Genomic DNA, 13,203 nt, shown 5'->3' with positions numbered 1-13,203 from the left:
TGTTTCAGCAGAAAATGGACTCAAAGACTTTATTATTTCTTCCTCTTTAGAGAAATAAATTAGTTAACTTACAAAGGCACATGTCAAATTTCCTTTCAAATGATCAAAAAGCCTATATATATTTTTGGTAAAAAGTAGTACAATAGCCTGCCACTGAAACAAAATGCCATTTTATTCTTAACCATACTTTTAGAAATAAAGGAAAAGCAAACATGTAAGTAAACATGCAATTTTATTGTTCAATAAGACAATTGCAGACATTTTTAGGGTTTTTTTGTCAATATAAATGTTAGTCTCTGTTGTCATGCATAATCTGATCCTCCTTTAATGGCAGATCAGTTGTAATTAGGGTGATATTTGTCCAGTGGTGATGGTTGAAGAGCTGGCCTGGAACGAGCGGCAGCTGATCTATCAGCTATCGTAGGCATTTGCAACCACGGGTTGCCTGCTGGTAGCATGTTACAATATGGAGCCTGATTGACTGGTACCACAGGATATTGTGTGGGAACAGCAGATGGTTCCACTACCAGCCCAAAATAACCGTTTTTTAAGGGAGATATGATGTGATATTGAGAAGTTGTGGTTGTAATAAAATTCACAGTGTGGCCCCTTGCTTGCATGTAGGTGCTGTAGGTGCTATGAGAGTGCATATGAATAGTGGTCAACTGATTTAAAATAGCATGTTGATCTGTTGCAATTTGTTCTGATGGTCCAACTGAGGTTGAAGGTGAAGGAGGAGGGAAACCACTTCTAATTGGGACAGATGAATTTGCAATTATCTGTCTCACAGAAGATTCCCTGGTTAGAGGCATATTTAAATTTTTAGAGGCTGAAAATAAACTTTCTTCAGTAGCTTCAGCAGCTAAGGCAGAGTTATGATTCTCCATGTTAGCCCCTGCTCTAAAATGCTTCTTGTTGAAATCTTCATTAAATAAAGTAGATATAGGTGAAGTATTTTTAACACCAATTCTTCTCTTCACTCTTACTAAAAGTTGGGGATAGCCACGCTTGAAATTTGGATTATAGTAGAACTTTAACTAAAACCAAAGAAAAAGGTAATTCAGTGCCATTTTAATCCAAGAGACAAGTGAAAATAACAAACGCAACACATAAAATATCAGATTTCTGTTTTGCCACACAAACTTAATGTCATCAAATAACTCATAAACATTGTTTATTATTTTTAAGAACATGCTTGTTGGGAAAAACCACTCAAGTTGTTAAGCCCTCAAGTGAAAACATGTTATATATTAATAGTAATATTTCATTAAGTGGCTTTGGTACACTGATTTGGAGTTCACTGGTAAGATTCAAAGTTGTTAGCAAAATTTCTTAAAACACTAAAAGGTTAATGCTCAAGCTGAACACAATAATTTCAAAAAAAATTCTACCTTAATATTTTATATAATTTTCAAAATATGGTCTTATTGCATGTATTAACATATTTACTGATGTACAAAGTAAAATTACATATATACTTTACATAAAGTGGTAACTGAAATATGTTAAATACCTTGCTTAAGACAGAGGATTCTTTCTCTTCTGCCAGAAAGGTGGCTAGAGAGGCAGATCTCTGAAAATTCTGTTGAATTTTACTAAATCCATAAAGGTTGAGCTGTCGAAGAAAACTTTTGATAGTATCAGTTTGAAATATTCTGTAAGGAGCCTTTTTTCCCAAAATTTCTTTCTTGAAAAGCTCTTCATTAATCACTATGCAAGTTCCATTCTCAGCCCATGAAATAGACTTGAATTGGTCACTTTCAACTATTTTCCAAAGTTTCCTGGGAAAGTTCAGAGAAAGAAAATCATCATCTTTATCTGGCTCAGAGACACAAACTGTGTAACGTGGCCTTTTTAACAAGGATCCTTGTGACAAAACCTGAAAAGCATTTTCTTCAATCATTGACCGTAAGTCTGAGTCCCCAGGGAAGGTGTGTTCACACACTGGAGAACTAGTGGAGGCTTCTGAACCAGTTAATTCATCTTTGGGAGAAACATCTTGAGTTTCTGAAGAAACATGTGCCATCTCAAATAAATATTTCTTTAGATACTCTTCCAGCCTGCATGGTTTTCAAGACTGCAGCTTCAAATGATGCCTCAGAAGGCCTAGGCAGGTAAAGTAATCTAGACCATCACAGTGGTTCCCAAGCTGAGTAACAATGACATCACAAGAGGACTTTGGTCTCCTAGCAACCAACAAAATCTAGCCCAAATGGTTTCCTTCCCAGTCTGAGAAATGTATCCAGTGAAAATAAAGTATAGACTGCTGACTTACACAATGTAAGCTGCAATAATCTCTTCCCTGCAGCATTATTTAAATAAATAAGAAAATAATGTCCTCAATCCCTGAAATAAATCCAGTGTTCTTCCTGACACACACACTATAACTACATTAATGTGACAGCATAGGGCCTAGTAATTGCAAAAAAAAAAAAAAAGGAAAGAAAAAGAAAAAGAAATATGAACGATTTTAAAACCAGTGTGGCATGTTGGATTGAAAACTGATGGAGTGCAAAACCTATGTGGTAAAAAGACACGGCCATAGAGATAAAATGGTGGGTTATGGGTTGTCAGGGGCTGGGAAATAAAAAGAACTGTTTAGCAGATATGGAGTTTCTGGTGGGGCTATAGAAATGTTTAAGAACTAGTGATAGATGATGATTGTACGACATCATAAACATATTAAATTCCTTTCAATTGTACACTCAAATGTAATTTTATATTATTTGGAACTTACCTTCAAAAATTAAGGTGAAGACAAATATGAATAAAACTAACTGATTATATTTCAGAATGAAAAGCTTTTTTTATGCATATCTCTTCAAAACATGTTTCAGTCATATCAGAAGAATATTTAATGGTTTAATTTGGTATGTCTGTAAATATCTGACAAATGTTAATGATGAAAGAGATTTTAAAAGCAGGTGACTTACTTGTAAGGGGATCCCTAAGAGTGGGAGATTAAAAAAATAATAATAAAAATAATAACAACAAGAAAATGTTTTAAGAAAAGTAAATATGTATGTGTGTCTAAGCAGCATTTTTTTTAAATTTGGCTCCAAGAACCAAATCTCTATTAAAGAATAGATTTTGTAAGGAATAATCTTTGTGCCATGAAAATAATGGCATCATTATAAAACGGGACTTGAATTTGCGAAGTAATTTTAGTATTGAATAAAATAACCATGCCTCATTTACAGTAAGAATTTTTATATGTTCATGGTTGACAGTTGATATATTAAAATTCAAATTCCTTAGCATTGGTAAGTGTTGAATATGTGTGGAAGAAGGAAATATAGTATTGATATTTATCATACTATAGGAGGCAGTTCTCTCATACTAGAAAGAGATGTCATTGTTAGAAGATTGTCTTGGTTTAATATAGTTTAGGTTTTGTGTTTTGTGTGTGTGCTTGTTTAATTCAGAATTTTCCGTGTTCACATTATGTAACAAAAATGTTCACATCGGTAAACTCTGTGAAGATGAAACAGGTGCCCCTACCAGATGCCTGTGGTTTCTCAATTTTGACAGTTTTTTTAAATTAAAAAAGTGCAAACTTAAAATATTTTTTAATTTTTTTGCTTTTCTCAGGAATTTTCATGTTGCTCTAGCTGAAGGGAGTACCGACTTCTTTTGTGATGCGAGAGGATGAATGATTACAGACAGCAGCAAAAGACAGGACATGGATGTAGAGGAAAGAGGGAGTTAATAATAGGAGGATCAGAAGACAAAATCACATTAAATGTAGGACCATCTAAGTCAAATTGTGGCTGAGCATTTTGGGGAGCTAAGATGGGTGACAGTTTAGGGAGGAAGAATGCCGTGGTGTATTCAGGGGGAGATGGCTCAGCTAAAGTTGTCCGCTGACTCCAAACTGGAAGCTTACCTTTAGCCATCAAAAGGCAAGAAAATAAGCAATTTTATATGAAAAACATAAATGTAAAGTAGGCTGTATCCACTTATCTATGTAAAAGAATAAGATGTCTGTCTGATCTTCTTAGTGACAGCCTCTGATACCCATGTTCTTGCTGCTTCAGCCTCCCATTAGTTGGTTCTCCAGGAAAAGCCTAGTAGGCTCAGATAATTATTCAATTTATTTAATTATTTTAATTTTTTTTAGAGACAGAATCTTGCTATGTTGTTCAGGCTGGCCTCAAATTATAGGCCTGAAGCGATCCACCCACCTTGGACTTCCAAATTGCCAAGGGTACCAGTGTGAGCCATGATATCTTCCTATTTTCTAAAAAGCTTTTTTGGAGATAGTGTTTCACATTTTGCCAAACCAGGTTCAAAACTCCTGGCCTCAAGCGTTCTTTCTGCCTTGGCCTTCCAAATTATTGGAATTACAAATATGAGGAAAAAATATCATCTAAAATATGCTGTATCTTTTTAATTATCACTTAATATTTTATCTAGTAAAGGTAAAGCTTCATACTTAATGACAAAGTGGAAAAGGGTGTAATATAAATGTACTAGAGCAGGAGCCAATTTTTACATAATAAACACACATTTAGGTTAGACAATTTTAATTGTGCTAAGAATTCTCTCACAATTACTGAAAAAATGTTTATTGTATATTTACAATTTGAAATAATATTTTTATGGTTAGAAAAATGTAAAGCAGTATAATAGACAACCAAACCAATTATAAGTTCCCTATGAATAAAATCCAAAGCCATATACCAGTCACTGGCAGGACCACAAACTATTTTTTTTAATGTAAAATCCAGTGGTAATGAGGAATACTGGCTAGCCATATGTAGAAAGCTGAAACTGGATCCCTTCCTTACACCTTATACAAAAATCAATTCAAGATGGTTTAAAGACTTCAACGTTAAACCTAAACCCATAAAAACCCTAGAAGAAAACCTAGGCATTACCATTCAGGACATAGGCATGGATAAAGACTTCATGTCTAAAATACCAAAAGCAACGTCAACTAAAGCCAAAATTGACAAATGGGATCTAATTAAACTAAAGAGCTTCTGCACAGCAAAAGAAACTACCATCAGAGTGAACAGGCAACCTACAAAATAGGAGAAAATTTTTGCAACCTACTTATCTGACAAAGGGCTAATATCCAGAATCTACAATGAACTCTAACAAATTTACAAGAAAAAAAAAGCAACCCCATCAAAAAGTGGGCGAAGGACATGAACAGACACTTCTCAAAAGAAGACATTTATGCAGCCAAAAAACACATGAAAAAATGCTCACCATCACTGGCCATCAGAGAAATGCAAATCAAAACCACAATGAGATACCATCTCACACCAGTTAGAATGGCGATCATTGAAAAGTCAGGAAACAACAGGGACTGGAGAGGATGTGGAGAAATAGGCACACATTTTCGCTGTTGGTGGGACTGTAAACTAGTTCAACCCTTGTGGAAGTCAGTGTGGCGATTCCTCAGGGATCTAGAACTAGAAATTCCATTTGACCCAGCCATCCCATTACTGGGTATATACCCAAAGGACTATAAATCATGCTGCTATAAAGACACGTGCACACGTATGTTTACTGCGGCACTATTCACAGTAGCAAAGACTTGGAACCAACCCAAATGTCCAACAATGATAGACTGGATTAAGAAAATGTGGCACATATACACCATGGAATACTATGCAGCCATAAAAAATGATGAGTTCATGTCCTTTGTAGGGACATGGATGAAATTGGAAATCATCATTCTCAGTAAACTATCTCAAGGACAAAAAACCAAACACCGCATGTTCTCACTCATAGATGGGAATGGAACAATGAGAACACATGGACACAGGAAGGGGAACATCACACTCTGGGGACTGTTGTGGGGTGTGGGGAGGGGGGAGGGATAGCATTAGGAGATATACCTAATGCTAAATGACGAGTTAATGGGTGCCCAGCATGGCACATGTATACATATGTAACTAACCTGCACATTGTGCACATGTACCCTAAAACTTAAAGTAGAATAATAATAAAATTAAAAAAAGAAAAAGTTAAAAAGCTCATACATAGCTTCCTCAGTTGGAACAAAAAAAAATAAAAAATAAAAAATAAAAAATAAAGTAAATAAAATAAAATCCAGTGGTAATGAGGAATATAGGTGCAAACTGTATACCAATTATAGTCATTTATTTTGACACAGACAGAAAAATAATTCTGTTCTAAATTAAAAGTATATATACAGTCAAAAACATTTGTATTTTCAAGCTCTTTCTTAATAAATATTTTGTTAGGTAAGAACAATTTTCTGTGATTATCTTGCCACTTCACTAACCCGCATTTCAAGCTCATGCTTGAGTAAAAAATAATAATTCATGTAATAAATAAAAGCTTTTCATATTTCCATACATTAAGGTCCACTATTTTAAGGTACAGATATCTTAGTTTTTTTTTACTTTAAAATAAGTAAAATAGAAAGGCTACACATTCACATAAATTAAGGCTAATGATTCCATGAAAAAAGCTAAAACAAAACGGAAGAAAAGTATTAAACACATGTCAATGCCTTGTAAAGAATCCTACAAGCCAAGCATACATTATTTTTATTGCTAAGAAGGTAATCTAAAAGCTTACCATGACCAGGGTTTAAATAAACATCATTATATATAAGCAGTTCTTTCACAAACTGCAAATACTCTCACCTTCATTGCTTTCATTTATGCATAAATGTCACATTTTGTTACTACACACTTTTCTCAAAGGCTGGTGACATGATGCTGTGATGAGTTATATAAGATGATTAGATAATATATATCTTATCATCTGATCATCTTCATCTCTCATGTCCATTTGTTTATTGTTTGAAAAGTATATAAGCATTTTACCACCTCTTCTGCCATCTATATGACATGCAATTCAGGATGTGATCAAATATATTTATGTACTCTCCATCCAAACACTGATTTTTAAAATTTCTTGATCATCATCCATTTTAAATCCTGCTAAATCTTCATCATCAAATTTATATCAGGAATCTTAGTCATCATCCTATTGTTTGAATAATATAAGAATAATAATACCCACTGCTTGCTTGACCACTGTGTACAGGCACATCTACAAGTCTGCATTTTGTGATCTTTGTAGTTTTATTTTCAGGTTACTCTTTCTGTTGAATCAACTGATTTTCTGATTTGACATTATTCTGTTCCAGCTTTGCAATGCCTGTGGCTGTATAAGGTCCCATATCCAGCTCACAAGGAAATTCAAAATAATCACTGAATGTAATTGCACATTATTTTAGTCATACTCAAATCATTTGTGTTGGCCACAGAAACAAAAGAAAGTTATTTAAATAGCAAGTGCTTAATTGTGTTAACATACCATTAACAGAGAACAGGTACAAATGTTCTCATTTCCTGAGCAAATATTAAAACAATTTAATGACAATTTTAAAGTTTATAATCTTTTTAATTTATTTTAAAAAGTAAATAATCATTAACATCATTAGGGTAATTATGCCATAACTAACTTAAGCAATACTTTCTTACCAAAGCTTAAAATATTTATATATAGTAATCCTTTGGTATCTGTAGGGGATTGGCTCCAGAACCCTCTCAAATACTATAATTTGTGTCTGCTCAAGCTTCTGATTTACAATGGTGTAGTATGTAAATATGATGCACACACATCCTCCTGTGTAGTTCACTTTATCTTTGCATAAATCATTAATAAAATATAAATGTTATGTAGACAGTTATAATCTAATAGCTTTTAAATTTGTTACCTTTTACTGTAGTATTGTTTTTGTTTTCAAACATTTTACTATAAGTTTAGAGAAATCTCTGTTTGAAGAACCTGTGTATGTAAAGTCTCTTAATTGTTGCACATCAGAAAACATTACTGACACAGACACTGATGGCTATGTGGTTCCATATAGCCACTACTACCTGTGTTGCCTCTCTAATGTTTTCTTTTATGTGATTAAGCAGAATTTGGTGTGAATAAACTAAAGAATATAGTAAGCAATAATAATAGCAGCTAATACTTATAGTGCTTAAAGACAAGGTAATACATTAAAGAGCTGCACACATATTAATAAGTTTAATCCTCAGTGTCCATTTTGTGTGACAGAGTTTCACTCTCTTCACCTAGGCTATAGTGCAATGGCAGAATCTCGGCTCCCTGCAACCTCCACCTCCCAGATTCAAGCTACACCTCCCATATTCAAGCGATTCACTTGTCTCAGCCTCTCCAGTAGCTAGCATTACAGGCATCTGCCACCATGCCTGGCTAATTTTCATATTTATAGTAGAGATGGGGCTTTACCCTGTTGGCAAGGCTGTTCTGTCTGTCTTATAAAAAGGTAAAACCTATACATAATTAATTTAAAAGGTGTGGATTGAGTGGCAGGTAGGGTGAAAAGCAATTGTTCCAAGTCTCATAGGTGTAAATAGCAAGGAGTGTGATGTTAAAAATAAACCACAATTTAAATGGCAGGTAAGTGCAAAATAATACAGGCAGCTTAGTGGTGAGATGTTATGAAGGTCAAGAAAGACATACATGCTATTTAACATATAATATCTTCAAATATATTTTACCATTACATCTCCCGATCAAATTGCAGAGAAATACAATTAACTGGTTAGGCCTAAAGAAAGAAATCTGTTTGTGAAACAACAAGTAGTTGTTAAAATTTATTGTAACTCCATAAAATTAAGGAACTTTTTTGCTTCAAGACATATCTATAGTAGAAAAGAAAAATGCTTTCTTCTGTCAACTCTTCAAGATTCAACCGTTAAATCGCAATTTATTTTAGAGTAGGGATGAAAACAATCTGGGAGATTATTTTACATCCAAAATTATTAACCTAATAAGAATCACTTTTTTTTCCTAGTCAGTCACTCTATTTTGTCAGTAACATTTCCCTTTAAACAAGTTATCATCTTGACTACCTCTCTGATACCACTAAAAGAATAAAGAGAAAGCAGGAGTTAATTTTGTGGATGAGCACAAACACTTCTAATGTCTTCTGGTTGTGTTCAATGAGATAATTTTTTTTTCAAAACGGAACAAAACATACTTTTTATCACATTTTACAATGATATGCATTTGCACCTGCCATTTGATATCCTACTCCCAAGAATCAAGAACATTTTGATGACTGTTAATGTCCACATTTAAAGTTGTAAAAGATTTCTCATGTTTGTATCAAAAGATATTATTTAAAATACAAATTATAAAATGTATTCTTTACTTCTTTTTCCTGTGAAGACAGGTTCTTTCTTTGTCACTGAAGCTAAAATGTGTGGCACAATTCCAGTTCACTGTGGTCTCAAACTCTTTGGCTTGAGTTGGGGTTTCCCCAACCAGTATTCATCTGTGTCTTGTTAGGAACTGGGCTACACATCCGCAGGTGAGCGGTGAACAAGTACGGAAGCTGTATCTCTATTTAAACCACTATGTATGGTGCCCATTACTGCCTGAGGTCCACTTTCTGTAAGACCAGTGGCAGCATCAGACTTTTATAGAAGCGAGAGCCCAACTATTAACTGCACATGCAAGAAATTTAGCTTTTTTACTCTTTATAAGAATCAAAAAACTGATCACCCATAACTGTCTCCCATCACCTACAGAGAAAACCATCTAGCTGCAGGAAAATAAGTTCAGGGCTCCCACTGATTCTACATTATGGTGAGTTGTATAATTATTTCATTAAATATTATAATGTAATAATAAGAGCAATAAAGTGAAAAAATAATGTAGGGCACTTGAATCTTTCCAAAACTGTCTCCACAACCCCAGGTCATGAGAAATCTTGTCTTTCACAAAACCGGTTGCTGGTGCCAAATGGTTGCAAATAATCACACAGAGATGTACACAGACATAAATTTTTGACTGAAAGTTTTGAAAACAGAAGCTCAAAGTATTATAATAATTTCAAAGAACAAGAACAGAAATATTAACTAGCTTGCAGAAAAAGAAATGTTTTGAGTAGAGAAAGGTAATGAAAATAAATTGTTGACAAGAAAAAACAAGAGTGAGGGATATGTGAGGATAAAGAACTGAAATAGGTAAATTAGAATTATATATGCAAATCATACTCATAACATAGGCTTACAGTTTAGCTATGAAATTTAGAAACTTATACTGAAAGATATAATGGGAAGTCAGTGTATTACTGGTGCACTAAGACTTTTAAAAGAAATCTAAGTAATATTCTAATACATAGAAGGGTAACTGCTGTGAGTGAAACAGAAGGCAGCCCAGAAATCAGAAGATCCCTTTTTTTTCCTGTCTCTGAGCTATCTAAGAACTACCTTCTTGAAAGAACAGTAAAGTCTTATGAAGGGGTGCAGCTTCTTCTACAAACTAGAAAGAGCTATGTACTACATTATATAATAAAAAGTTGTGTGACAGTGTTTTATTACCATACATGCCACAAATGTGGCCTTGATAAAATGAGTGAAACAAAGGAAAAAAATCAAGATGTTATTAAGCCATTTTTTTCCTCTCTCTGTGTGTGTATGTGTATGGTTGTGTGTGCATGTTTTGTGTGTGTGTGTGTGTGTGGCATGTGTTCTCTTCATTACTCAGTCTGCAAAGCAGCAACACAATTCCAGCTCAGGGGATGTTTTCAGCTCAGGGGTTGTTTTCACCTCAGTGTCCCAGGTAGACAAGACTACTTGTGTAGACCATTACATTCAGCCATTCTACCGCATCTTAGTAATGATGGGATATCAGCATGTTCCTCAGGCTTTTTTTTTAACTCCTGAGATCAGGTAATCTACCTGCCTTGGCTTCCCAAAGTGCTAAGGCTATCAGTGTGCATGACAAGGCCTGGCCTAACTGAACATTTTCAAATCTAAAAACGGACCAAGTGTTATTGATCACTTTTGTAAGAGACTCAAAAATTATAAGATTACATTCAGGCTTGCAAAAAAATATATGTATATTATATAAAGTTATATATTATGTATTTGTATATAAGTATATCATATAAATATATTTTCTTGTGGGAATAGGAAGCAGTACTTTTTTGTCTGTGATTCAAATATTCATTTGATAATAAAAATGTTTATTTGATGATGAAAATTGTTGATTTTTGCAGTGATTATTATACAAAATCTCAAGGATAAAGGTTACTCTACAAACTAAAAGACATCATCGATGCACTACTCTAACTTGAACAATATAATGAAGAAAGTGTAAACAAATATCAAACGTTAATAAATGAAATGGTATTTTATCTTTCCAAGTAGCTGATACTACAGGCTGATATCATGACACCTGAATAATTTTTGTATTTTTTTTGTAAAGACAGGGTTCTGCCCCTTTTCCCAAGCTTGTACAATAATTTGTATTATGTGTGATAACAGTGCCCTTGTCATATTTTTTAAAAAAATCTTTAGAGTTGCCTTAAAATATCCATAAGGATAAAAATATGTACTTGACAATTGCTTCGTTCGAGAACTTTTAAATCAAAGAGATGACTTCACTTTTATATTTTGATTATAGAGATTATAGATCTTCTTATATTAAGAAGTTAGTGACACCTTAAGAGATCAAAGAATACAGTGCCTCTCTTTGCTGTGACAATTTTAACCTTTTCCTGTTAGGATAATAATAACAAAAATGACCAAGAAAGACAGGTAGAATATTACTATTGTTTAAAAATTACACACCAAATAAATTGTGTATTTTAAAGATATATTTTGAAAATTTAGTGTACATATGATTTTATCAAAATTAAATTGATAAATCAACCATAATTTACCTGAACCTCTTCTATCTCTTTTTGTTTTATCCCTGTAACCAAGAATGTGGTAAGTGTGGGTTTGTGTGTTTCAGCCCTGTTTCTGTTAGTAATCTTTCAGGTTCACCATTAAGTGGGTCCTGAGTTCTTGACACATATCCAGGCACAATGAGGTATGTGAAGAACAGGAGAATAATCAAGGTAAATAGATGCTTCATTGAGTTGAAAGTACAGTTCTCAGGAGAAAGAAAGCAGGTAACTCCATTTCAAAAACAGGACATACCTGCATCTGTGTAACACTCAGTGAAGACAGGACCAATAGTGACCATCTTCAGTGGAAAAGTAGGTTGTTAAAACATCTCTGAAGCCCTCAGTGGACAGAAGTTTCAGAGTGGGTAGCTTCTATCTGCAGGAATGCTGTTGAAATGTATCTGTAGCTTTAAGTTTGGAGGAGACCTATCTATTTGCAGCTGTGCAATCCCAATAAGTGTACACCTCACAGTGGAGAGGTGACACGCAGTTGGTAGATCTCCGTTAAGTCAGGTTATTTCAAAATCTGATACTGGGGATAGTGGCTCACGTCTGTAATCCCAGCACTTTGGGAGGCCAAGGCAGATGAATCACTTGAGGTTGAAAGTTCAAGACCGCCTGACAAACATGGAGAAATGCCGTCTCTAATAAAAATACAAAATTAGACAGCTGTGATGATGCATGCCTTTAGTCCTGGCTACTCAGCAGCTGAGGCAAGACAATTGCTTAAACCTGGGAGACAGAGGTTGCGGTGAGCTGAGGTCACATCATAGTACTCCAGCCACGGCAACAAGACTGAAACTCCATCCCTAAAAAAATAAAAATAAAAATAAACAAATACAAATACAAATAAATAAATACAAATATAAATAAATACATATGTAATTAAATAAATAATCTAAATAAGTGTGGAATGCATATGGACCTCAGAATGCATATGGGCAGAGAGAGTGGGCTGGTTGGTCCATGGGTGGAGATGGTTGAAAAAGAAAAAGACATCTAACCCTAAAAATGTCCCCTAATACTTATACTGAAACACGAACAATAACCCTCAAGCCCTAACCCTAATCCTCACATAAACCCAACCTGCACCATTAAAAAAGCATATCCCTAACCCTAGGTGTAACCCTACCCCTACTTATAATCCTAACATACCCCTACCACTAACCCTAAACCTACTAAAACCCTAAATCTACCCTAAACCATAACACTCACCAAAACCCTAACCTAAATACCAAACCAAACCCTAAATCTAACAGTAACTGTAAACTCTGAACACTAATCCCAACTCTAAATCTAACCCCTAAAGCTACCTTCAAAGCTAACCCTAAAAGCAACCTTAATTGTAACCATAAAGCTAAAACTCTAACCTTAAAAATGTAAGTCAAACACCTAACCAATATCCCTAATCCAAACTTCTACCCCCTACCCCTAATTCTAACCATTCATTGACCATAACCCTATCCTTAAAACACTGACACTAACACTAACCA

At 34.3% G+C, this 13,203-nt stretch overlaps 1 protein-coding gene across 3 annotated transcripts; it reads right to left on the bottom strand.

The window, feature by feature from the left end:
- Positions 1–213: 213 nt before the first annotated feature.
- Positions 214–12,054, bottom strand: LOC129025904 (heat shock transcription factor, Y-linked). Of its 3 annotated transcripts, none has more exons than NM_001425361.1 (3): positions 1,880–2,094; positions 1,514–1,781; positions 214–1,037 (listed from the first exon to the last, which is right to left on the bottom strand). In NM_001425361.1, the coding sequence occupies exons 1-3, from the start codon at positions 1,888–1,890 to the stop codon at positions 336–338; spliced, it is 981 nt and encodes a 326-aa protein (NP_001412290.1). In that variant the 5' UTR covers positions 1,891–2,094; the 3' UTR covers positions 214–335. The 3 variants fall into 3 exon arrangements, with proteins under 3 accessions (NP_001412290.1, NP_001412289.1, XP_063516996.1); XM_063660926.1 differs by lacking the exon at positions 1,880–2,094 and adding an exon at positions 11,964–12,054 and having other exon boundaries at positions 216–1,037; NM_001425360.1 differs by having other exon boundaries at positions 1,514–2,094.
- Positions 12,055–13,203: the final 1,149 nt, after the last annotated feature.

The sequence above is a fragment of the Pongo pygmaeus genome, chromosome Y (genome assembly GCF_028885625.2).
Source record: "Pongo pygmaeus isolate AG05252 chromosome Y, NHGRI_mPonPyg2-v2.0_pri, whole genome shotgun sequence".
In the NCBI taxonomy this organism is placed as follows: domain Eukaryota; kingdom Metazoa; phylum Chordata; class Mammalia; order Primates; family Hominidae; genus Pongo; species Pongo pygmaeus.
The sequence above is the reverse complement of the archived record's forward strand: the minus strand, read 5'-3'. Positions and strand labels throughout refer to the sequence as shown.

What these genes read in the sequence shown, in the direction of transcription:
- LOC129025904 (NM_001425360.1), bottom strand. Translation starts at nt 2,026, where the DNA reads ATGGCACATGTTTCTTCAGAAACTCAAGATGTTTCTCCCAAAGATGAA. An exon ending in AATCCTCTGTCTTAAGCAAG is followed by an intron (nt 1,038 to 1,513) that starts GTATTTAACATA and finishes CTTTGGTTTTAG; the next exon opens with TTAAAGTTCTACTATAATCC.